Genomic DNA, 27,796 nt, shown 5'->3' on the forward strand with positions numbered 1-27,796 from the left:
TATCATGCCTTGTGACATCATTTCCTCTAATGTTCTGTATGAACAGCAAGTCGGTTTCTATTTTTTTTTCTATCTATATTTCCTATTCCTTCTCACTTTTGTCTATATCAGTTTTACTTTACCCAGTGGCTATGGCGTTTTCTTACTTCCAATTCCGCTTCAAATGTCTATGATAAAACAGATTTTCTCTCTTCATGTGGTTGTCCAGTTGTTTTATTTATTCATAGTCTATATTTATACCTTTTTGGTTATCATGGTTTATTTATGAATCCATTACGTCTTCTTTATACACTTCCTCGGACTGTTCCAGCTGTAAACAAAACTTTCTATAAATAAACTTTTCTAAAAATAATGCAAATCCAAAAATCCAGCAAAATCAGCATGTTTGTTTTGGATGGATGGAAAGATGGACAGGTAGGTAGACAGATCTTTCAGATACACTAGATCTATCTGTTTGTCTGCTCATCTATCTGTCAATCCATCCGTCTGCCCGTCTATCCATCTATTGATATATAGGCAGACATATATACAGATGATGGATAGATACACATACAAGACAGATATAGACAGACATACAGACGGAGAGACAGATAGATAGACAGACAGATGATGGATGGACCGATAGACAGATAGATGATCGATAGATACACCGATATAGATAGACAGTTAGACGGACGGACAGACAGAAGGATAGACAGATATACAGACAGACAGACAGACAGACAGACAGATATACAGATAGATATAGATAGACAGCCAGAAATACAGATAGATATAGATAGACAGACAGACAGATATACAGATAGATGATAAAGAAACAGACAGACAATTTATGGATGGAATACAGAGATGATTCATTTTAATTCAACAGTTTGAGAATGCCAACCATCTGACCTGTTGGACGCATCTTTATGGTCGGCAATTAAAAATGAAAAATAAAATGAGTTGTTGTTTCTCTTGCAGTGTCAGCCTTGTATGAGTCAGATCCGCCCGCAAGCATGAATGTTCTGTAAAATGTATAATTTGAATAAAGAGTTTTTTTGTTGTTGTTTTTTTAAATCAAGAAATCCCCATTAAAAAGAACAACTCAATATTATATTAAAAGATTGTTTTATTCACAATTGAAGTGTAACAAATATAGTTTATCAAAAACTTTTGCTTTAATATAATTTATTACATGATAAGATCATAAGATTTATATAAATGCAGTTTGCCAGAATGAAATATGTACAATTAAAAAACAAATTAATGAAAAAGAAATCAAACCAAACAATTTCCCACAAAATTAATTGCATATATATTAAAGAAAACCAAAACAAAAAAAATCAAATCAGATTATGTGCAATGGAATGATTATCAGCAATATAGTACAGTTACATTTCTGAGGTTGTCTCATGAAGAAATAACAAACGACAAGAATCACAAACGAAAAAAGGCATTTTCTATGCAAGATCATCAACACAATATTTAAACGACAAATTTTAATCTGAAAAGCACATCTCCTATTCCTGTTCCAGACTGTCACCTAAGATTCTCTGCGGATTCTCAGTCACAGCTTGAGGAATCACTTTCACTAAAGAGACAGCACGAAGCGCTAGTCCGCGCTAAGCCGCGGCAGTGCTAAACATCGTTTAGATTCGCAGTATCATGAATACAGTGAACGCGATGTCTTATCTACAGTGTCACAGTGTTTTATGACGGGCCTCCCTCGAGATGACGTTACTTTCGTATATTACTCGCTAGCACACATTCAGCGGAGAAATACCATGTCAAGTGTTGCAGTCGCTGGCCTCAAGAGAGGAACCTCTGTGAGGTATTTTTGTTTCCATGTAGAAAGGTTTTCCACCAGTGTAATAGATTGGTTAAAGCACCACACCATACTAGTTAAGCAGAGTGGTTTTGGAAACACTGCCTAAATGTAGACACTAGGAACAAATCTGTCGAGCACATCCTGCTGTTCAAACCTCAAGTTTGAGGTGTCAATTTCCAAAAAACATTAATAAGATAGGAATTGGACCGTTCCTCCTAGAATTGGAATGTGGCTATGTAAAGTGTAATAGATGTAGTGATGTATATGCACGCCAATGTGTCAGATATATTTCTTATTAGTTTCCTGTGTATGTGTTGTATCCAGTGCCGTGGACTGCTTTGCATTCATTGGTTTGCATCATTTTCCATCGAAAATCTTCACTTGTGCTGTCACATTGTCCTACAGTAATATTCCTATTCTTTTCTACGTGGAGAACCCGAACATACTGATTCACAACTTTGTGCTTTCATGTTAAATCAAAAGACACTAACAGATAAAATGATAAAATCACAACAACTAGGCCAAAGTATGTTCAATTCACATTTGGTGGTACATTCATACAAACATTCACTCCCCTTTTTGACTGACGCTGCCCTTGTCCTAATAAAACACTTTCCCAATGGATTTGAGCAGCTTCATCACTGTTTACTACAGATCCCCTAAAGGGACATGGTGATGGTAACAAAAAAAAAAAAGAGATGTGATGAAATTTCAATTCTTCAGTTCTCTTGCAAAACTTTTGCATTCGCTTTAAAACTTTTGCTTGTGCGTTTGCTTACAAAACCTTTCGTTCCCCCAAGAAACTCTGTTCATTTGCAAAACTTTCATTATGGGATGGGAGGTGGGAGGAAAAACTATATTTAAATGCTTTTGCGGGCAACGGCAAAGTTTCTCGGGGAAACGTAATAAAGAGAATACAAATATTTTGCGAGCAAACGCGAAGTTTCTTCGAGGAATGCAATCATTTTGCGAGGGAATGCAAAGGCATTGAAATATTTTTCCATCACCATGTCCCATTAGAGGCATTTTCTGCCCTTCACAATGAAAAAAGTCTTGAGTAATAAATTAACACAAAGTACTCTATTTTACATGTCTAGGATAAAAAGTCTCTGCCTCCATTGATTAAGTAAACAATTAAAACACATTTTGAACACATTTTATGCAACAAAGTAAGCTCACGAATGTAGGGGAATGAATGAAAAAACGACTGTCCATCACAAGCTTAAGAGGGCTGAAGCCAAGCAGGATGAAGCTCTTGGTCAGAGCGAAAATAAATAGAGCGCTGCTATTAAAACGTGACTAAATTGATCAGTAAGACTAAAAGGCACTAGTTGACTTGCTTTCACTACCTTGCTGTAGAATAAAGCCTCAAAATACCGAACCAAACATCACCCGAAAGAAACGGACAGCAAGAGATGGCGAAGTTTGGTGGAAATTTCATATCTTCGCTTCTGTAAACACACATGATGCCAAAAAGACAAAAAAGAAAAGAAAAGGATGTCGATGCAGTTTGAGTTACCTATGGCTTTATAAAGTGATTGAAAGGGCAAATTACAATGGAACATGGTCTGGTCTCCTCACAGAGGAAATATGGTCCTTCTTGGTCTCTGAGGCTCAGAGACATGTCCAGAGTGTCAGGGACAGATAGAGAGAAAGAGATAGAGATAGAGATAGATAGAGAGAGAGAGAGAGAGAGAGAGAGAGAGAGAGAGAGAGAGAGAGAGAGAGAGAGAGAGAGAGAGAGAGAGAGAGAGAGAGAGAGAGAGAGAGAGAGAGAGAGAGAGAGAGAGAGAGAGAGAGAGAGAGAGAGAGAGAGAGAGAGAGAGAGAGAGAGAGAGAGAGAGAGAGATAGAGATAGAGATAGAGATAGAGATAGAGATAGAGAGAAAGAGATAGAGATAGAGAGAATGAAACACATGAGAACACATGAAACTCCAGCAGAACACAAGGAACTCTCCAGCCATAGGGGTTTTACACCCATAGCTCTTGTCCACTGTTAAAGAAGGTCCAGGAAGTTACGTTTCATTGGTGCTTTGGGCTGGAATGAAGATTACTTGAGATGGTTGGCTAACTCTGGGCTCGGTTTCTTAATGACGGGAAGAGGATGAGCCTCCGTGTTGAACACCCACTGATCGAAGGGCAAATGGTCATCGTCTGAGAACAGCAGATACAAATACCTGTAAAAAAGAAAGAGAATCTTTTAAAGGGAACTTTTTGTTGTATATAGTTGATATAGTAATTCACAGTAAGATTGCCAGTGAGAGATTTGTGGTATTTGGAAAAAAATATTATGTACATGAATCAGAAACATAAACATCAAGGTTATGAGAGGGAAATAATCATCACTAGACTCTTAGTAGAGCTTGGTAGAGATTTTATAATAAAAAATATTTCCAACAAATATAGAAATGCATTACTGTATATAAATAATAATATGCAATAATATATCTCGGCTCCCTCTCTCTCTGTATACATACACATGTATTTCTCTATTCACTGAGAAAGAGAAAGTTTTGTTTTTCTTTTTTCAGTATTATTATGTAAAATTTGCGACAAGATGGACATTTTACAGCTCTAATGTCATGCTATAAATACTTTATTTCTGACCATGCAAAAAAGTAATAGCACACCTTCTGATCAACAAACTGCTTGATTTGAGAAATCATTCATGTCTATAGCACAAGGGGGGGGGGGGGGCATACATTTAATACTTATGCATAATAGTAAAAACGAAAACATCACTAATTATCTCCATTAATAAATGTACCTCTTTAAATCTGAATGTTCACTTCGTACACAAACCATGAACATCTCCCAACTAAGTGCTGATGAAATAAAGTAAAACACGGCCAAGACAACAGCACTGTAATAAGGGATGGAGATTACAAACTACAAAAAGCCTGAACATTTTTACTTCCTTTGGCTGAGAGTCATAGCTAAAGGACATTGTTTCACGAATGAAAGTCATAATTCAAAACCTGCAGCCAAGAAAACAAAAACACAGGTTTATTTGGAAGGCCGGAGGACACTGGTTAAACTACAGCCTATAAACTTTAGCTGGAGACTGCGATGCTGACGCCTGTTTCCTGATGAAGTTGTGACCCTGATAATACGGTTTCTAACCCTTCCTCCCTCTCGGTTCCCTCTCTGAACATGCATTGGCAGGAGATTCGCCGATGAAAGGCTCTCTTCTCCACTGCCCCTCTGAAAATATAAGCTGTTGACCTCAGGCCTCCAGAGTTAAAGCTAAATCACGCGTGTCCACTGGATGAACCACTCCTGGCAGCTTAAACTGCACCTGACCTCCTTTTGCAGCCAGCATGATCTTCAGACCTTCAGTTTCAATGCCCTGCCACTGGCTAGAAAAAAATTGGAAGGTTAAGGCCAGTTATAAACGAAACTAAGAGGATTTATTTGATGACAGAGGTGACAACAGTATCATACTGCATCTGCAAGTGAAATGGACCCAACAGCTTTCAAGCTGATATGCTCTTTTAAGTTGTAAATACTTCAAAATGGAAGTATTTGTTATACTGTGTTTCATCTGTGCACATCATTATTTTTAAAATTTATTTTTAATGTGCCCTCATAATCTTTAATCAAAATAACTTCCCCTCTTGCAGTGACATCTCTTCTCTGAAGTATTTACTGGCGTGAGGGCGGGACAACCTGTCACTCACATGACATCACAGCAATAGCAAACCACAACCATCCAATCAATTCCTGATGGACAAATTCAAGTCTCGCCATTCGCCTTGTTTGAGAAGCCGTTAATCTCAATAAGGAAGAAAAGACAGAATTACAACTTCCGTTTCATGCCGCCTATAGTTGAGTGCAGGCGTCTCCTGGTTTTACTATAGTGCTTTTAAGTTAAAGCCTCAAAATACTGAATCTAACTGCACCCCCAAAAGCAGCAAAAAAATAAAATAAAATAAAAAAATAAAACCCTGGGCAAACCAAATCATGAAGCAAAATGGAGGTTCGGTAATTTGTTTTGGAACCCATTGACTTTCAGTTATCTTTTTTACATAGAAGAAAGTAAAGGCCAGTTCACACCAAGGATGATAACTACAGTATAACAATAACTAAAGTTTTAATAATCATTCTTATTTTATGAGAACAGGGAAATCCACAAAACAATTATAACGATAACGATGGTAGGAATGTAATTGTTGAAATAACTTTTTAAAGCAATTTTCTTTCCAGCTGATAAATGATAAAAACATTGATAGCCATTTAGAATCCATCCTGCTTTAATGGATGTGAGCATTTAAAACGGCAAACTGCAGCATGTGCCTATAGTATACTGAATGTTTACTGAAACTGAATTGTGCGTTAATGTGGACACCAATATAGTTATCGCTAAATCGTTCTTGGTGTGATTGGGAATTTGGAATGACATGAGGATGAGAGAATGAACGATTTTTCATTTTTTTTGCGTGAACTCTCCCTTTAGTGGTTCAGCATGTGAAGCGGAACAGATGAAGTGGGCTGAAGTGAGCATGTTAAAGAGCACAGTCATGCCCACAAACACATTGAGAGCATTTCTATGAACAGGAAACTCTGATCCCTCAGCCCGCCAGACAGTCTGGTTCTGAAGAAGATTCATTACTTAATACGCACTTACTGTGCAAAAGAGGCAAACACAGCCAAAAGCAACAGAACGAGAAACAACCAGAATAAGAGCGAAGGAAAAGCTGAAAGCAGGGGTTTCTGGATGCGCTCACTCTCTCTCAAAGAACTGCTAAGTCTTTTCTGTGTTCAGTTGTGTGCATTGTGCTCCTCCTGGCCAAAGGGCAAGCACTCCTCCAGAGTATTAAAGACAGGAGAAATGGAGAGCCGCTGTCTTCCGTGGCAGGGTGAGACTCGAACAGTGATTTCCTCTTAAACCGCAATCAAACTGGACGAGAACTGGGAAAAAATACCCAAAAAAATGGATACAGAAGTGCATTGTGACCTCTCTAACCCCTCAGCTCTTCATTCTGGGCCCTGACGGAGTAAAATACTTGTTCTTTATTCATTCCTTTCATTTATCAATGTCTTTAATGATGAATGTTGTGCGATAAGGAACCCTGTGAATGAGTTCCAACTGTCACAGTCTCGTGTCTCAGTCACTTCACCTTGACAGTGACTATTCTAGCTCTGACAGAGAAATGGCTCCATTGACTACATTCTGAGTGAGCATCTTTCCTTTAGTCAATCATTGCAGAAACACAAGTTAGTCTCAGACTCTTACAACATGTCCTATGAATAATTCGCAGAACATTTGATATTTACAGCACAACAAAGTGGCAAGAGGTTTCTGAAAAATCTAAAACTAATTGGCTGGCTGATCTGATTTCAAGGACTCAACCTCAGTGCTCTAGTATACTTGTTTACAAACTTAATATATATTCCCACCAAAAATCAAAAGACAAATACAACCTTTTTCATAGAGAAAATCAATTCTATTAAGATGTTTGTTTTGCACTAACATTATTTTTATGACAATTAAGCACTGTTCTCCAAATTCTCATTAGTTCTTTGTTTCCCCCTCATTATTTTGACTGATGATTTTCATTAGATTCTTATTAATATAATACAATTTATTTTACTGGATTATAGTAACAAATCACAGTAATAAATGTATAGTATGTGAATCAGAATTCATTCAACACAGTACAACACATCTTACCATTGCAATAATAATTACAATAATACATATTTACATTATACACACACATACATGTATGTAGTATGGGGTCCATTTGTGCCAAAATTATGTCGACATGCTATCTGTCTATGCTGTGTGTCGTCTTCCATGTCTATGTGTCTGTTCACTGTTTATGTCTCTCTGTCTATAAATGTCCATGTCTGTCTGTCTGTCTGTCTGTCTAAATATATATAAGTATTTGAACACCCTGCTATTTTGCAAGTTCTCCCACTTGGAAATCATGGAGGGGTCTGAAATTGTCATCGTAGGTGCATGTACACTGTGAGAGACGTAATCTAAAAAAAAAAAAAATCCAGAAATCACAATATATGATTTTTTACCTATTTATTTGTATGATACAGCTGCAAAAAAGTATTTGAACACCTGTCTATCAGCTAGAATTCTGACCCTCAAAGACCTGTTAGTCTGCCTTTAAAATGTCCACTCAACATTTATTATCCTAAATTAGATGCACCTGTTTGAGGTCGTTAGCTGCATAAAGACACCTGTCCACCCCATACAATCAGTAAGAATCCAACTACTAACATGGCCAAGACCAAAGAGCTGTCCAAAGACACTAGAGACAAAATTGTACACCTCCACAAGGCTGGAAAGGGCTATGGGGAAATTGCCAAGCAGCTTGGTGAAAAAAGGTCCACTGTTGGAGCAATCATTAGAAAATGGAAGAAGCTAAACATGACTGTCAATCTCCCTCGGACTGGGGCTCCATGCAAGATCTCACCTCGTGGGGTCTCAATGATCCTAAGAAAGGTGAGAAATCAGCCCAGAACTACACGGGAGGAGCTGGTCAATGACCTGAAAAGAGCTGGGACCACCGTTTTCAAGGTTACTGTTGGTAATACACTAAGACATCATGGTTTGAAATCATGCATGGCACGGAAGGTTCCCCTGCTTAAACCAGCACATGTCAAGGCCCGTCTTAAGTTTGCCAATGACCATTTGGATGATCCAGAGGAGTCATGGGAGAAAGTCATGTGGTCAGATGAGACCAAAATAGAACTTTGGGGGTGGTAGCATCATGCTTTGGGGGTGTTTTTCTGCACATGGGACAGGGCGACTGCACTGTATTAAGGAGAGGATGACCGGGGCCATGTATTGCGAGATTTTGGGGAACAACCTCCTTCCCTCAGTTAGAGCATTGAAGATGGGTAGAGGCTGGGTCTTCCAACATGACAATGACCCGAAGCACACAGCCAGGATAACCAAGGAGTGGCTCTGTAAGAAGCATATCAAGGTTCTGGCGTGGACTAGCCAGTCTCCAGACCCAAACCCAATAGAGAATCTTTGGAGGGAGCTCAAACTCCGTGTTTCTCAGCGACAGCCCAGAAACCTGACTGATCTAGAGAAGATCTGTGTGGAGGAGTGGGCCAAAATCCCTCCTGCAGTGTGTGCAAACCTGGTGAAAAACTACAGGAAACGTTTGACCTCTGTAATTGCAAACAAAGGCTACTGTACCAAATATTAACATTGATTTTCTCAGGTGTTCAAATACTTATTTGCAGCTGTATCATACAAATAAATAGTTAAAAAAAAAAACATACATTGTGATTTCTGGATATTTTTTTTTAGATTATGTCTCTCACAGTGGACATGCACCTACAATGACAATTTCAGACCCCTCCATGATTTCTAAGTGGGAGAACTTGCAAAATAGCAGGGTGTTCAAATACTTATTTTCCTCACTATATATATATATATATATATATATATATATATATATATATATATATATATATATATATATATATATATATATATATATAGACACACACACACACATATACATAAAGTTTTTGCTCAACCTCAAAAAGTGAGAACTTTAGCATACTTTATAAAAATATGTGTGGGGTATTTTGAGCTAAAACTTCACATACACACTCTGGGTACATCAGAGACTTATTTTACATCTTGTGAAAAGGGCATTATACCACCCCTTTAAGCAAGCAGTTTTCTCAACCCTGCAACACAGCCACCTGTGTGTGCGCTGTACTCACTTGAGTGTTTCAGCCAGGTAGAAGCTCTGCTGCACGTCATCATGGTTAGGAGTGCTGGCGTAGACGTCTCTTACTCCGCTGTAACCCCCTTCCAACCTGCAGTACTTCTCCAGAGCCTGAGATACAGAGATATAAATGCACCTGTCTGTATCAATGCAATTCCTAGCAACTGCTTGTACCTTTGATTTTCAGAGACAGTACACTGATGCAAAGGTGTTTACTGGCTCCATTCAAAAGACCCCCACTCCAAAGTCTATATGACAGGGCTGGGCAATTCTGGCCAGTTTTCTGCAGTTTAGCTCCGACCCTGATCAAACTCATCTGCCTGTAGACCCCCGCTTTATAATATTCTGGTCTCTAGATATATGTCTACAGTAGGGCTGCTCCTTCAGTGTAAGTCTATGGGAGATTCAGCCTGTTTTATTGACAATCAGGCATAAATAGTAGGTCCAATCACTCAGAAAAGTAATAGTGAAGCATATTTTATGTCAAGAAGCCTCATGATTTACAACCGAGAAAAACTATACAACTGTGTATACTTACTATACAACTAACTCTACAACTTAGGATTTAGGCGTTTGTTTGAATACCAAGTTTTAAAAGAAATTTTATTCAGCAAAGATGCATTCAATTGATCAAATGTGACAGTAAAGACTTACAAAATCATCACGTCTATGGTAAGTCCCCATAAAACATGTGCATGTGTTTAGTTATATTTTAAACCTTTTTTTATTTTTACCCAATTTGGAACATATGTAAATACAGTTTAAAACCATTGAATTCTATTTTTTAATCAATAAACATCAAAGTTAAATAGAAAAAAAGATATCTGATTTGTTTAAAATGATCAATTTTTCATGCTAGAAACCTCATTTAACAGTTTATCAAACAGTAATAAGATGTGTCTCTGTAATGGGAAAGCAAATTGTGCCCTATTTGTGAAAAGTGCCATAATAACAATCAAATTATTGGCGTTGTGGCAGTGTAAAGATTGTGTAAAAGAACGTTTTAAGATAATGAAGAATTTACAAAGCGGTTTTTGAAGGAAAGAAAGAATAAAGCCTTTCATTCCATAAGAGTTGAGCCAGCACATTTTTACTGAGAGGGGAATAGATGGCAGAGGGAGAGCGAGGGAGGAAGAGATGTGATGTATTGCCTAAAGGGACAGACAAATCACAGTGGCAATCTGAAGTCATTATGATACAATTACAAGGCTGTGAGATCCTGGCGGTCTCCATTGTCTCTAATCCTGCTATGCTGAAGTGCAGGGAGCGTCTGAGGGCAGGGATAAAGCCTCACTGTGACTCACAGTCTGGCCTACATCCCAGTTTAACCAGTCATGTACTGGTGACATTACATAATAAGTGATGTGTCAAATCCACATGACAGAGTTCTCACCTGTACCGCCTCCCAGCCCCACTGTCTGTACTTGGGGTCGTGGGTGAACCTCCACATGTACATGTACGTTTCGATGACCTCCGGCCTCAGGATGAAGTACTTCTCATTTTGCCGTGTGGCGATGGCCTCCACGCCGCCGTCGAAACGGAACGCCTCGGGACCCAGCTTCATACCTGAAACATGCATGCCGACAAATTCATCGCTCAAACGTCCATGGAGACAAGGGATTATGGGATTACACTGTTCCTGAGATGAAGAGAAACACTATCAGAATGTGGATTAGGGGCTGTGGTATAATCTGAACCTTTGTTAATCTGCGTCAGATAAAAATACCTACGCATTATGAACACGTCGGTGATGACTATGACTCTGTATGTGTGCGTGTTTAACGAGTGCCAGAGGGATTTGAGTGTGTGTGTGTGTGTGTGTGTGTTCAGGGTTAACTGGCACTGAGCAGAGTCAGCAAAAGAAAATACTTGACAAGTAACAAATCTCTTGCCACTGCACAGATGTGGAAAAATACATCACATAATCTGTATATAATGAATGTTAGACAAACCTATGCATAAACATATTTAAATATTTACTTAAGTACATTGCTTTGTTTTCATGTCACAATGTTCCACAAAAACTCATTACCGTAGCTTAAATAAGTAAATAAATAAATCTCAATACCGTAATTACCATTTCACCTTTGAGTACTTTCGATTTACTGTTATACAGTAATTTGAATAAAAATATAAAAATAATAATAATAATAATAATAATAATAATAATAATAATAATAATAATATAAAATACTTTACTACAACAATAATTTATTCACAATACAACAATGAGAATTAGAATTATATAGTTGGTAGGCAAGAAAAATGGAAAATAAAAATGGTAGAAAATAAGCTTCATTTTCTTTACACAAAACATTATTTCTTATTTCAGGGTGTCTGCACTTGCACTGCACTATTGTAACTATAGCTAGAAAATGTCTGTATAATCAAGCATCTTCTGTTTTTTTTTTGCTGGAAATGCATTTTCAAAGCAGTTCTGTCACTCACTTGTTCGGGCGTAAGACTCATGACACGTGCGGGCGATCTCAGCCGCGAGCTCCATCTGGTGACCCGTCTTATCATCGGGGGCTCCGTCTGCTCCTAAAGCAATCATACCACCGGCGAAGCAGGTCAGGTGACCCATCTTATGCTCCAGGAGTCCACCTTTCCATTCTGCGATATACGTCAACCCTCCGCTTGACTTCCGGATCAAATTCTTTTCAATCGCCTGCATACAGAACAGAAAATGAAGAGTAGAGGTCACTTTAAGTTGTTTTCAATGCCAATTTCTTCACTCCGTGGTTATTTATACTGTGTGGGTTAAAATGAACTTTGTCCTCTTTTGGCAATTAGGCAAACAAACTAAACAAACGCAAACAAGGACATTCAAGGCTTCGGTGTGATTTCTCTCAAAAGCGTCCTGAGAACAGTTCAAGGCCCAGAGTAAGGAAGATCATAGCAGAAATCAGGGTCACAGCTGTGTGTCAGCGATCTGTATTTACAGAAACATCACACACATGGGAAATGAGATTCTTATCTGTCTGGAAAAGGGCTCCGGTGCATTTGAATGGAAAACTGGAGACTTCATCACCATGGTACCAAAGGCACGCAAGGAAATAAGTAAAGCATCTGCCCCCTTTTTTTCTTACATCACACCCTTTGTAATCTTATTTCATCATAAATATGGCATCAGTGTTGTGGAGAAACTGAAAGTAGTAACAATACAAGCTTACATTTTTTTTAGTATGTTGAATAATGTATTGTAGCTGTTCATGTAATGATAGCATTTTTGTCAACAAGGTTTTTTTTTGTTTGTTTGTTTTTGTCTAAAAAGTAAGATGATGGATTTATCAAATAATTGCTATGAATTTTTCTATAGCATGAGAATGCTGGATTCAAGTGTTCGATTTTGCATCTTGCATCACCCTAAAGGACATATACTGCGATAATAAATGGCAGTTTATTATCCTGTGTATTACTGTTGTGCTAATTAAATGCATGGACAGATGGACATGACATATTCATTAAATAAATCAAATATAAAAACAAATCAAATATAAATATTTCATTATCCAAAAGAAAAAGATTGATACATGAAACCGCAGTAGACCACAGTAACTACTCTCCTGCCACAGCATATGGAGAAATAAATCACATTCTGTACTGTGAGATGTGCTTGTCAAATCTGAACCATATTTTTTTTTTAATAATAATATTTATAAAATGAATCTTCTTTCACATGAGGATTGGTAGACAGGGGTCCAGCACTTTTCAGAATCATCGTAACTTTAAATGTAGAAAGATTGTGTATGAAATCAGTTGCCTGAATGCCACAAGTGAGCAGAATGTAGTACAGTTGTAATCGAAATTATGCAACCCACTTTGCAAATCAGGCTTATTTGCAAAATGTGCAGACTTTCAGCTGTTTACAATGAACAAATCAAACAAAAGTAATTGAAATGGCTCAACAAAACAAATGTTCCAAGTGGTTTCCCAAAATTCAACTGAAAATGCAACTTTTAATCACTTCTGTGGTCTCAAAATTATTCAACCCCGTCATGGCAAGCATCTTTAGTACTTAGTAGAACACTCTTTTGCTGTTATGACCTGCTGCAAACAAGATGTACAACCAGACACTAGATTCTGGCAGCGTTTCTGAGGAATCTTAGTCCATTCCTCATGAGCAATGACCTCCAGTTCAGTAATATTCTTGGGTTTGCGGGCTGCAACCGCCTTCTTCAAAACCCACCAGAGATTTTCTATGGGGTTCAAGTCAGGTGACTGTGATGGCCACTGTAGAATCTTCCAGGACTTCTTCTGCAACCAAGCCTTGGTGGAATTTGAAGTATGCTTGGGATCATTGTCCTGTTGGAAGGTCCAATGATGCCCAAACTTCAGCTTCTTCACTGACGATATGACGTTTTCTCCTAGGATTTCCTGATACTTCAATCAATCCATTTTGCCTTCCACACGCTGCAGGTTTCCAGTGGCAGAATATGCAAAGCAGCCCCAGAGCATCACCAAGCACCACCATGCTTAACTGTTGGCAGAGTGTTCTTTTCAGCATATGCTTCATTCTGCTTCCTCCAGACATACTGCTGATCTATAGGGCTGAAAAGTTCCAGTTTTGTTTCATCGCTCCACAGAACAGAATCCCAAAACTTCTGTGGCTTATTTATATGATTTTGAGAGACTTTTCTTGTGCTTTTGGTTGAGTAGTGGTGTACATCTTGGAGTTCTGGCATGGAAAACACATGCGTTTAGTACATGCCTTACGGTGCAGGTCTTTTTGCAGTCACTCAAGGGTTTTTCTAAACCTGCCTTCTCAGAAATCTGGCTGCAGCCATCGATAGCTTCCTTTTTCTGCCCCGTCCAGATAGTGTAACCACAGTTCCTTTAACTTTGAACTTGCGAATTATGCTTCCAACGGTGTCTCTAGGGACATTTAGCACCTTCGCTTTCTTTTTGTATCCTGTTCCTTTTTTGTGAAGGGCGACGATTTCTTCTCTCAAATTTTTGGACCATTCTTTTGAGCCATATTTCTAACATGCAGTCAAATGTGACACTCAACAAACCTAGCCAGTTCAGATATTTCATGTGTTCTAGCTCAAGCACACCTGGTGCAACTAATGAAGCCCTTGATTAGTTGCATCAGGTGTGCTGGAGACAACACCCATTTTGCAGATTTGTGTTGAGAAAAATCTTATTCGGGGGGTTGAATAATTTTGAGACGGCAGAAGTCATTAAAAATGGCATTTTCAGTTGAATTTGGGGAAACCACTTTTTCAGCATTTGTTGTGTTGAGCTATTTCAATGACTTTTGTTTGATTTGTTCATTGCAAACAGCTGAAAGTCTGTCAATATTGCCAATAAACCTGATTTGCAATTGGGATTGAATAACATTGATTACAACCCTATTCCAATGACACTAGCTCGTAGCTTGGAATGCTAGTAGTAAAGTAGCTCCCCCAATACTGTTAGGCACAAAAATGAAGACTTTAGCATTTAGCATTGATTGAACAACAGGAACTCAATCTACTGCGATACATCAACAGTCATTGCCGTAATGTGCTTATATTTCCCAATGGTGCAAATAACTGAATGCTACAGCTGAGAGGTGTAGATGAAAGGAGATGATTGAGCGCGCTATCCATGGTTAGTGAGATAAATTAGGTGAAATCAGGCAGTATAGAGAGAGTTAAAGGCCTGATAAAGAGCTTTATATAGTGGTAATGAATGCCTGGGTAAAATGGTGGACACAATGGCAATTTTATAAGCCCTCTCTGAAGGTGACCGAAATAATGCACTTTTCTTTTCTTGGATGACTGGCCTGGAGTCCAAAGTGTAGTGTGTGTGTGTTTGTTTGAGTCACTCCAGGGAGGCACCCAGACCCAGACAGACAGCCAGAGGGACAACATTATCTTAGGCAGGTTGAGATGGTCCTCTCTAATGAAAGTGAGGATTGAGTTTGTGGTCTGTAACAATCAGTCTGCACCAGCTTTCCAAAGCTCTCACGGACAGCTTCAGCAGAACGCTGGTGGCAGCTTACACACACACACACACTACATTTCCACAGATGAACACTGAAGAGGAATTCCAACACCTGAAAACCTGCAGAGGACAAATTTCTAGATGTTCAAGCTAAGGGCAATAAAAAACAAACATTTGCAATGCAGATTCTTTCCTGGAAAAAGTGGACATGGAAACTTGAGGGGAAACATTCAACAATACAGAAATAGCACTAAATAAACAGATGGAGATGTTAATGTAACAGACAAGGTTGAGATTTTTATGGACGATCTTATAGCAAGACGGAGAGGGAGGAGAGAAAGGCGCTGGAGAAGATCTTCCACTAAGGCTCAACTTCCTCGGAATGGACTGATTCATCGTGCACAGCAGTTAATAAAAATTTGCAAACGAGTCGAACGATTAATAAATAAGAAAATAATACACATTGTAAATAGTTGTATGGTTGAAAATGAAATAGATTGCTCAAATGAGGATGTGTTGAATTTGCAGGACAAGCTCAAATTACTTAAAGCATAATTTGAGCTTGACCTGTGAACTTAAGGGTCATTGTTAGAAGTATTATGCGTGTGGGTGTTTGTTAGGGCTTGCAAAGACTGGTCGAGTAGTCGATAGATCGACTACTTCAACCACTAGTCGACGCTGTCGGAAACAATCGACTACTCGAGCGTCCATTAACCATAAATGAATTAAAAATGGCGAACGTCACCAACAGACATCAAGCGTCAGATGTGTGGAAGAATTTCATCAAGGATGACAAAAATATTGTAATTTGGCCAACTCTGCAAGAGGCCGTTCACATATTGCTTCTAAAAAACGTGTGGAAAGCGCGCGCGGCCGTGCCGCTGTCTCCTACAAGCGCTTGCGCTCCCGTGGCTATGCAACCAAACTGCGCTCTACATGATGACGACGAAGAAGTATCATTCAGCAAAGGATTAATTTATTTCTAGCCCTTACATTAGCTTTACTACTAGATATATTTCTGGAGATGAGAAGGAAAAACCCGCCTGGACAAACTAGCGCACCACGTCCGTTGCTTTCATTATGAGCGCGCTCGCCGCGCGCCTACATTTGAAATAACGACCTTGAGCGCGGAAAAGACGCGATATGTGACGGCCCCTAGAAGCAGAGGTCTGAAATGAAAGGCAAGAACGGCTATTTATTTGGCTTTAGACTGTTACATGAAAATTTAAAAATGAAATGTCATAATTATAATGTTTTGAGAGTTTACTTATGTAATTGTTGCATTAGGCTATGAATTAATAAATGTTTATTGATAAGATCTAGCTATTTCATGTCTTTTCATATACAGTAGCATAAACGACGAGTAGTCGAGTAACTCGAGTATTGTTTTGATAAGAAATCGACTAGCAGAAATCAGTAGTCGTGCAACCCCTAGTGTTTGTGGACGCAACATGCTTAGGTTGTTAGGACCACATGTATTTTTAAAGGGAACTGTGAAGATCGTTTGCCTCAGACATAGAAAATGTGAGAAACTAGAGAAAGGTCAAAAGGGCTGCGATAGTAAAACTCACCAAATAAAGATTTTGTGTATGTGCTGCATAAAATAGGTGTGAAAAGGAAATATATATTTTGAATATGTGCTTATGCTAATAAAGGACTAGGAGAAGTCTAAAGTTTTACCTTATAAGGGAATTAGCTGTACTATAATATCAGCCCATAGTTAGAAAGTGGCCTTGAACGGGGTTAGTATAAAAAGCCTTGAAGAGTTTTTTTTTCGGGGCTGCAATTCGGGTGTAGACTTTTACGTGTTCAAAGAGACATGTTTTTTTTTTTATGTCCAAGAAACATGAATGTCTAGTCAGCAACGGTCTGGCCATTTGATCAAATCGGCAGCAGAATGTAACATTTCTCTGGTCATTTTCTCTCTGTAAAAAATAGACTTTACCTTCAGGGCATCGTAGTAGAGCTTCTTTCCCTCCTCGTCACTTTTGTCAGACATGAGCCAGGCCTTCAGCAGGTACTCGTAGAAACTGTCCCCCAAGCCTCCAACTGAGACGTGATCTGCAACACAGCCAAAATGGCACAGAGTGTGAAAAATCCCTTCCTACATTCATCTATAGTCTGCTGTGGGACTGCATTAAATAGAATTGCACACAATTTTTAGACATGAATATGTGCACACACACACAAACTTTCACACAGTACGGGATTCAGTAATTTCAAGATAGTGAACCTAGAGTACTTCACATTCACAATGCATGTTAAAAGAGTAGTAGTAATCGTAGTAGATGCTTAGTGCCATGACAAAAACATACATACCATAAACAACATACCAGAATGAATAAAAGGTTACAAACGACAAATAATCCTAACAAAGGAAATTAAATTCATATTTTTCTACTGTGATAAAAAAAAACATCTTTTTGATAATTATAATACTGTATAATTATAGTTTTCTTCTTAAAGTCTGAACCATTTTCATATTTTCTACTAAAAACAAACAAACAAAGTACATACTAATCCAAACACTCATAACGAACAGAAAACAGTCACCTAGTAATTTCAAAGTTTTTGTCGTCTTCCCATTTATAACATTGTTTATTATGAAATGCTCTTAACATGCCGATTAATAACACTAAATGTAGATAGAAAAAATATATAAAATAGTCATGTATGACAGATCAAAAAAAAAAAAAAACAATTATTTGCTGCATTCTGGTTTTCTGCAGTGTTTTTAGCAAAAGTATCAACTTATTTTGCTACTCACTGTGTTTTTGCTACTGTAGTTAAAATAACTACATTATCTGCGGCTCTTCATGTGGCGCTTAGCGTCTTTAGCGGGAGAGAGAAGCAACTTGCACTGAATGGAAAGGGCTTTAATGAAGAGCGTTTTGCTCTAGATATAAATATTAGAGGATATAGCGCCAAAAAGATCATTATCATAAACAACCTTGAGGGCTTGTGGTGTGAACCGCTCCATTGTTTTGATGGCGCTATCGGATCATTATGTCTCGTGGTCCAGTTGGAACCAAGCCAGGGTCCAGAATCAGAACACAGTCCGCTATTTGAGGACCCCTGACCTAGAACACCCTAGCAACCATTTAGAGCACCCAAGAAACCATTTAGAAAAGCCTAGCAACCACCTGCAGCACTGTAATTGATAATCAGATTCATTCACAAAAAGTTTCTTAATTATTTCTCCTTTTTAATTATTATGAAAGAATGCATCACTATGCAAATACTGTCATCATTGAGTGGCCCAAAGTGACAGACTACAGCATACTCAAATGTGTGGATTCCATTTAGTAGCCAAAAAAATCAAGCAAAACCCACTGATGCATCCAATTAGCAAGAGATAGGGCTATTATTGATTTTACAGATGAATTGTAGTCCAATTTTCTTGAATATTAAGGACTGATTTGTGAAGGTTTAAGACATTTGAAGATGAGACATTAGCATAAATTTATGAAATTGTATAATCTTTAGAATTATTAATTCATCTGAATAAAATGAATATATAGTAACTAAAATATATCTACATTGTTTTGGAAAATGAAAAGGGTCTGACCAGCATTTCTGATATAAATTGGCTGATGCAGCACATGTAGCTGTAATTGTTGGTTATTGCACATTTTAAAACCATAAGTATCGGCTATTAGCGGGTCATTTTTATTCACTGGCCCCTGGTGCACATTTGGCCCATGAGCTGCATAATTTGAATATCCCTGAGGAAGATTAACAAAAGCCTAATTCAGAAATTCAGCTGAGTGCAAAGTGAGTACCATAAAAAAAAAAAACAGAGACATTTGAAATAAGACTTTAAACTAAAGCAAAATGCTTTGTTTTTCCCTTCCTGTGCATTTACCCTGAACAGTAGCTCAGCAGTGTATTTTTTACGGCTGTCTGCGCTTTGGCTCCATTTCTCTTGACGTATCTATCACACAAACAAGTGCTTAATGAGGTATAAATATTCATGAGCTTGATCATCAATCAGACAATCACACAACAGTGCTGCTCCTCGACCCACAGATTCTCATCTCTCACACACAGTGGACTGGACAGCACTGAACGGACTGCCCACCTGGAAACACACACATTTCCTCCTTATGCACACAGACCTGACTTATCGAGGATTTCGCTTGTTAGAACAGCATGCACTGCAGATAAATGAAAAAAAAATGTATGCTTAAATGGAATCTTATTAGCTAAAGATCTGGGCTTATAACTCAAAACTGGTAGGTTCAATTATAAATTCAATTAAACTAGATTTGTACACCTTCTGAAGAAAAAGTGAACGAATGATCATTTAAAAGTTAGATTTTATGTTTCAGAAAGAAGTCTCTTGTGTTCACCAAGGCTTTGGAAATATTATTACAATTAAAATGACTTTTAATATATTTTATAATGTATGGCATTTTGTGATGGTAAAGCTGAATTTTCAGCATCATTACTTCAGTCTTTAGTGTCACATGATACTTCAGAATTCTTCTTGCTGCTGAAGAAACACTTTTGTATTAAAAGTTCAAAAGAACAGCATTTATTCACAGGTTTTGTAACAATGTAAATGTCTTTGCTATATTTTTTATTTAATGCATCCTTGCAGACTAAAAGCATTAATTTCTATGTATATAAAAAAATATTGTTTGTTTTGAGTCATTTGTCTGAGTGTAGACAAGAGCTGTGTCTCTCAAAGTGCTTCATTTATTTTAATGGGAGAGGTTGTTTCATTCTCTTGCAGCGCAGGCACAGAAGCAGGTATTGGATTCTCAAAAGAAAGTCTTTAAAGATTTTAGCAGGAGGTCACTGATACTCGTGGCAGACTGGATTTGCCTGCGGGCCCGATTTTGAACAGCTCTACGCTACCTGATTTAACTTCTTAGTCACATAAGATGGTTTTTCCCCACTGTTGTAATATTAGTTCACACACAGATCTCATAGAAACTCCAAACTGTCCTGCGTTGTTGGTAAGAGGGGTTGGTTGTGAAAAGGAGATGTGAGGTATTCTGTTGGTAAAAGCTTGACAGCTGGAAACAGGGGTTTTTATGTCAGCTCTTGACGTGCTTCCTGAGCAAAACCTGAAGACCAGCTGAGCTTATTACCCAACAGACACTGAGAATGTGCGAAGTCTCTCTGTACAGCACTGAAGCACACAGAGAAGCCCTGAAACAGACCATATACAATATACACACATTTTGTTCTTAGCCACAACCCTTACTGAAAGCAAAATGTGAAGCGACAGAATTACAAAATTTATTTTGTGTTTCACAGCATAACATGAGGATGAATGAATTATGATTGTATGTCTGGTTGTATTTTTTGTTTATTTATTTATTTATTTTTAATTTTGAATACTCCTTTAAGGCGAGACACGGCAGGCAAAAACATTGTTTTGTTTTTTTTCACTGGTTAATTTGGAGATTTTGGGATATTTGTCTTCAAAAACATGTCTTCTTTCAGACTTGTGGTGAAAAAAAAGTCCGAAATACACATTTAGGTCTTTATTTTACTACACTTTGTCTGTTTGCGTCTGTAGATTTCTCAAATTCAACAAAAGTTGGCGTTCTGAATCATCCCCCTGCTCCGCCATCGCTGCCTGCACCCTGTCATCACACACACACCGTTAGAAAGCTCTCTCTCTCCAGTACAATGCTGTCGGATCCAAATGTGGTCGTTTCCTTTTTATCAGCAACCAATCATGAAAGTAAAAGGGGGGATTTAACTCTAAATGCGCAATCTCATTGGCTGATAAAAATCTTTAAAGCCCGTTTTCTCAAAATTAATTTTCTCTCATACTCCAAGTCCGAAATCTCCACTTCAGTAGCACCTATATACACCAAACTTTCCAGTCTTGTATCTAGTTATATTATGAAGACATTTACAGAGGGATTTGTAAATATATTATTCCTAGCCTGATTTATATAACATTTTATTCCAAAAAACATGGCGAAACTCTGTATTTTTCCCCATCTAATATGTGAACACAATGAAAAAATTGAACCTGGCTTTATCCAATACTCAGATTTCGTTTTTTTTTTTTTTTTTTAATATATGCAAATTAGTTCATATTTAATTAGATAATGACTAATTTGCATATTTAAACATTAAATTACAGAAAACTTTTTTTTTCTCATCTTAATCAACTGGGAAAGTTTCATGGTGATATCTGCTAGTTAAAAATGTTAGCCTATTCATCTGTAGTATCTCGCCTTAAAGGTCCCATGACATGAAATTTTCACTTTCTGAGGTTTTTTAACATTAATATGAGTTCCCCTAGCCTGTATATGGTCCCCAAGTTTCTAGAAATTTTAATCGGTGTAAATCGAGCTTTTGCTATCTTTCTCTGCCTTTGAGAAAATGGAAGCTCAATCGCGCTGATCTTGAATCTCCTCCTTATGACGTTATAAGGAGGAATGTTACCTCCCCTTTCTCTGCTTTGCCCGCCCAGAGAATATTTTCCGCCCATGAAAAAATGAGTTAGGAAGTAGGAACGCGCGCGCGCGCGATTTTAGTTTGTCCACGAGAGATATAATGGCTTTTGAGCGAGCGAAGCATAATAATTGCTCAATAATTGGATGTACAAATGAACACCGAAGGGTCAATACAGAGTCGGGCTTGCTGAACGTCTGAAACTAAAGTCTGGATCAGTACCAACTCTCTTTGGCTCAGCTAACGTTACAAAACTCGGACAAGTAAGTCAACTAATGATACAAGTTGTTGCTTTACGGTTTATGGTTACCTAGCTTGTTACACGTAGAATGTGGCTGTAACATTAGCTATGCAGTTACTTGCGCAAATGTAAAGGTAGACAGCATCAAGTATGTGTGTGAATACACACACTGTAACGCGAGTGTTGTACACTTCTTTGTTATTTGGATAGCGTTTTCCTGTTGGTTATACGGCGTGCGCGATATCCGCATTTCAAGATCGCAGAGCTTGATGTAATTGTAATAAGATAAATTACAGACGTTACAGATCTCCCGTGAAAAGGCAACAGTAGGTTAGCGTTAGCTACATGATAATAACTAAACCATCCGAATAAAGTACCGTATCCAGACATAATATTAAACTAACCATTCGGAAACGTCCTGCTGGAGCTGCTGAGTTGCAACTTCTTCATCCGTTGCTTCTCCATCTGGATCAGATTCTGGGTCAAACTGAAATGCTTGAACGATTGCGTGTCTCCGACTCCGTGCCATTGCAATATATCCAATGTAAACATGCATGGTCTACCGTTGCCGCAGATGGTCACACCCACCCTCCACCTTACGCCGCCTTTCTCCTCCTCATTAACATTTAAAGCTACAGACACCGAAACGGCCCGTCTGAAGGAAGCTCATTCTGGGACTGGCTTATAGTGGCTATAATTCTGCACTGAGACTGAATTTTTGGAAAGAGATTTCAGATACAGTACTAGGGACCACTAAGGCCTATATTAAAGCCTACAAAAAGTAGCATGTCATGGGACCTTTAAAGGAACAGTTCACCAAATTGATTTAATTCTGCCATTATTTACTCACCCTTATTTTGTTCCAAACCGGAATGACTTTTACTTCTGTGGAACTCAAAATAACTGGAAGGATGTCAATGTGATTTAAAACAATGGATACCACTGACTTTCATTGTATGGATAAAAAAAAAAAAAAAAAATCCATTTTGTTTTCACGTACAAAAAAAACAAGAAAGAATTAGAATTAATTGAATTTAAATATTTTTATTTTTATTTACTAATTGTAACAATTTCATCCATTTTACAATGTGCAAATATTATTTCAATACATTTTTTTTAATATTTAGAATTTGAATAAATAAGAAGAATAAATTCTTTATACTACTACTACTACTACTACTACTACTACTACTACTACTACTACTACTACTACTACTACTACTACTACTACTACTACTACTACTACTACTACTACTACTACTACTACTACTACTACTACTACTACTACTACTACTACTACTACTACTACTACTACTACTACTACTACTACTACTACTACTACTACTACTACTACTACTACTACTACTACTACTACTACTACTACTACTACTACTACTACTACTACTACTACTACTACTACTACTACTACTACTACTACTACTAATAAAAGTGCTAAAATTCAGTCTCCTATGAGGTTTTATTCCTTTGGCATGTCACCTTAGAAAACAGCTTCCTATGTTTTGGAACTTTTGTCAAATTGCACATATGAAACTGGAAGAGACAAACCGATTTGAAACATTCTGAGGATTCCTGACCATGTAAAACTAAGTTAATGCACTATTATGAGAAAAAAGAGGAAGGGTAAAAGGAGGGTAGATGGTGGACTATATAGGATGGTTGTTTCATGTTGTTGTTTCATTACGGTCAACCCCGGAGCTACTAGCTGCTCAAACCCAAACATGACAACTGACCCATATGGAAAGCCCTTCAGGACTGTTCTGGGCCACTTGTGTGAAATAAAAAGACTGACAGCTATTTTTAAACGTAGCTGTACTTTATCATCCCATCTTCCCTGCGGCCTGCTGCCATCTCAGATCATTTTTGTTTACGATCATCTAACAAATGACTTTTGTCAAAGCGAAAAAAAGAAGGACTTGCTCCGATGCACAAAAAAGAAACCTTGTTTCGGATTGCTACATTCTGACAGCTCAAAAGCCTCTCCCTTTTTTTCCTCTCGCTCAGTGGCGACGTTCCTCCATCAGAATTGGTGCTCCTGTGTTATCCTGACGACACACACTGCAGTATCTTTGTTCTCCTCCGGCTCTTCATCATCAAGCGCCTGCGTCATCGCTGACCATGAAGTTGAGACAGCACTGCTCTCCAGACTAAGCCGCCAATAAATCCCTCGGAGCGAGGACGGCACGAAAGCCGCCTAACACTGCAGAGCAGGCCTCACTGAAGTCGTCATCCCGGTTGCCTCGAGACCAGCATAAAACAGCCCAAACTATTGATGTACGTGTCATCTAGAGGATGAACGCAAGGAGAAGAGTGTGTATATTTATGTCTGTGTTTCATAATTAACCCTGAAAGCACGATGAAGATGAGATGTGGTGAGAGAGTCGTGCCACGTCTCGACAGTTCCAGGGTTGCCAGCTGTCGAGCCTCTTATATGAATAAGCCTACCTTATTCATATCAGACAAACATAGTGGAAGTAACTATAAAGTTTACTCTATTCTTCTCAGAGTTCACCGGCCACTTTCTTACATGTATTTCGGGAGAAACTGATGACTGCCAGGACTCTCTGAACTGCGGCGCAAAGAAACATGGTGGCGCCCATCTCACGTTATAGATCAAGATCAAGATTATTTATAAAGGTTTTTAAACGACCAAACACACTCACTCACACATTTTTGAGAATCGGAATATCAGATAGTTGATGACATGGGCAAGTTTGTGAATATTTTGAATAAAATAGGAAAAAGGAAATAAAAGCAATACATCTGTCATACAGTGTTATTGTGGCTGCGGTGTGTCACGTGACAAATATGACGTTTCGCCATGGAAACATTAAGGGGGAACGTTCTAAAATAACGGTCGCCTTGAAAAAACTCACTCTGGGGAGTCAGTTAGAATATTTTAAACTTAATCGTGAAAGGGTTAATATATGACACTTCATTTTTGACATGCCTACAGAGAAAGGCTTACCAAAACAAAGTTACTGGGTTCTCACTTTCCACGTTTTCAGGGTTGGTAGATGCACCGGGGACCCAATTATAGCACTTAAACATGGGAAAAGTCAAATTTTCATGATATGTCACCTTTAAAAACTCATTCAAATGATAAGCTTTGGTGACGGCGCAAGCCGAGCAGCACAGCAACTGAGTCACATCACCTCCCAAAGTTCAGTCTCTGTCAATCCAGTACAAATATTGTCTCGAATCTGCCTTTGAGTGTCACCATGAGAGTATTTTGTGTACAAATCAGCACTTTATCTCAAAGAGAAACACTTCCAATCTGGGAAAACTGTAACTTTTTGAACATACAGTATACATTTCAGCTAATACTTCTGAAGTTCTTCAGTATGTGTGTGTGTTTTTGGACTTACGCTGGCCCCACTGTCCACTGTTAGGGTTCAGGTAATTCGGGTACAATCCTTGAGGTTTGTCCAGCCGATTCAGCACTTTTCTGATGTTCATCACCTGCAATGCCAGAGCACATATCGCTTATATCACCACATCTTATTATTAAGCCATAGCTAAACTCATCCACTACAGTAAGCCACTGAAGACCATAAACAGCCTCTGTGATGCGACCGATGTCTTCCAGGGGACAAACTCATAAATCTATAGACTAGGTCACTTTCACAGTTTGTACAGCCTCATTCAGAGCTTGTAATAGTGTCATTTGTCTGTGTCTACATCGCAGGTCAGGTCAGCGGATTCATTCGGTGAGAAATCAGATCTGAGAATTGCAGCGAAACGAGCATCAATAAAACGCTTATGAGCAGAGGTCAATCTGGGTCACTGTGGTCAGCTCTTCTAACAGTTCATGACCCCTACAAGTTTACATATAGTTCAGCACAGCGTTTAATGCACTGCAGAGGTGAAACGCCTGAACTGCTGCTCACCTTCTCTGCAAATATTGGTCTCCCAGAAAGTGCACTGAGGTGCATGAATTCCAAATGCAGCGTCCCGTATTCTGCGAGAATGCTGCTTCCTCCTGACGCCCATGGCCAGTTTCTGCCGATCCCACTGCAGAAAGAGAAATGAAGAGAGATAAGGCTTATTTGTGTAACTGAGCAATCATGAGCTGTGTGTACACAATTTGTGCTCTGAAAACTTTCAACCAGTCAAAATTGGATAACAAAACAAAAAGGCTAACACTTGATTTTACAGTGTCCTTGCATGAACGTATAGTAATAACAGTAAATTATGCATAATTACATGCAACTAACCCTCAACCAAATTCTAATCCTACCCTAACCCTATAGTAAGTACATGTAGTTGATTAATATTACACAGTACTTAAACATATATAATTACACTGTAACACAGACACTTAAAACAAAGTGTAACCAAAAAAACAACAACAGTATATCAGTGAGAAATATGGCAGGACTTGATTTTAACCACCAAATTTGATTGGATTGATGACACCAATATTATTGGTAAGAATTTCTGTTGATTCAGAGGCATAAATACATGCATTTATGTTTACCCTACGGTTCAAAAGTTTGGGGTCAATACGTAAAAAAAAAAAAGAAAAAAAAATTTATATTCAGATATATATATAATTCAGTCCATTTCAAATAGTTCTTTTGAACTTTCCATTCATTAAAAAATCTTGAAAAAAATTTATCACTGTTTCCACAAAAATATTGAGAAGCTCAACTAATTCAAACATTGATCATGAGAAATGTTTCTTGAGCAGCAAATTGGCATATTAGAATAATTTGTGAAGGATCATGTGACACTGAACACTGGAGTAATGATGCTGAAAATTCAGCTTTACCGTCATAGGAATAAATTACGTAGTAAAAAACAAACAAACAAACAAAAACAAACAAACAAACAAACAAACAAACAAACAGAAATTTGAAGTTGTAATAATATTGCACAATATGATTGCTTTACTGTATTTTTGATCAAATAAATGCAGCCTTGGTGAGCATAAGAGACTTTCAAAAACATGTAAATATGAATATATATTGTGTATTTTTCACACACACACAGTATATATGAATTAATTATAGTTTTACAGATGCAAGTTCTAGACTTAGAAGATGCTAAAACAATTATAAATAATGAAATAATTATTTGAAGACAATTACGGTTTGCTTATCCGTAGTTTAAGAGTTTTACCTTCCAGCTTTTTATTTACCATGTCACTGAATTGATCATTTCTGACTAGAGTTTATTCAAACATAATTAATCACACCACTTCTGACATAGTTGCCAAGTTGATTTCATAGCCTTATTTTGCAGAGGGGCCGTGTCCGCCGCCTGTGACTAGATCCGTCTTTATTGATTTTCACTGGCACGGTTCCATCTAAAACCTGACAAATCAAAGGAACACGCCACCGTTTTTTGAAATAGGGGTTATTCACCGTCTCCCCTACATTTAGATAGGTGGGCAAACGCATTTTTGTCTCAGTGCATTTTTGTCTTAGTCTGGCAGCGCCGCTGCTAGCTTAGCTTAGCATAATGAATGGAATCCTTTGTTGCCGGGTAGCATGTCCTGAGTAAAAGTGATAAAAAAACAACAAAAAAAACTAATTACTTCTTGTGGCCTGCGTATTCACAACGAGTACAAATAGCAATGCAGATAAAGACTAGGCGAGAGATAGAGATATCACGCAACACCTGAAATCCGCTATCTCTGCGCCCAAGATATCT

General features: G+C 38.1%; 1 protein-coding gene across 1 annotated transcript in view; it reads right to left on the reverse strand.

The window, feature by feature from the left end:
* Window positions 1-1,095: 1,095 nt before the first annotated feature.
* Window positions 1,096-27,796, reverse strand: part of man1a1 (mannosidase, alpha, class 1A, member 1) — a 111,559-nt gene continuing 84,858 nt past the window's right edge. The window contains exons 6-12 of the mRNA XM_081379569.1: window positions 26,029-26,152; window positions 25,507-25,600; window positions 17,399-17,514; window positions 11,971-12,190; window positions 10,916-11,088; window positions 9,518-9,633; window positions 1,096-3,987 (exon numbers count right to left, since the gene is read on the reverse strand). Of these exons, the coding sequence (XP_081235695.1) occupies window positions 3,861-3,987; window positions 9,518-9,633; window positions 10,916-11,088; window positions 11,971-12,190; window positions 17,399-17,514; window positions 25,507-25,600; window positions 26,029-26,152 (970 nt within the window). The 3' untranslated portion in view covers window positions 1,096-3,860. The remainder of the gene's footprint in view (window positions 3,988-9,517; window positions 9,634-10,915; window positions 11,089-11,970; window positions 12,191-17,398; window positions 17,515-25,506; window positions 25,601-26,028; window positions 26,153-27,796) is intronic.

The sequence above is a fragment of the Scardinius erythrophthalmus genome (genome assembly GCF_964197995.2).
Source record: "Scardinius erythrophthalmus genome assembly, chromosome: 11".
Classification (NCBI taxonomy): Eukaryota; Metazoa; Chordata; class Actinopteri; order Cypriniformes; family Leuciscidae; genus Scardinius; species Scardinius erythrophthalmus.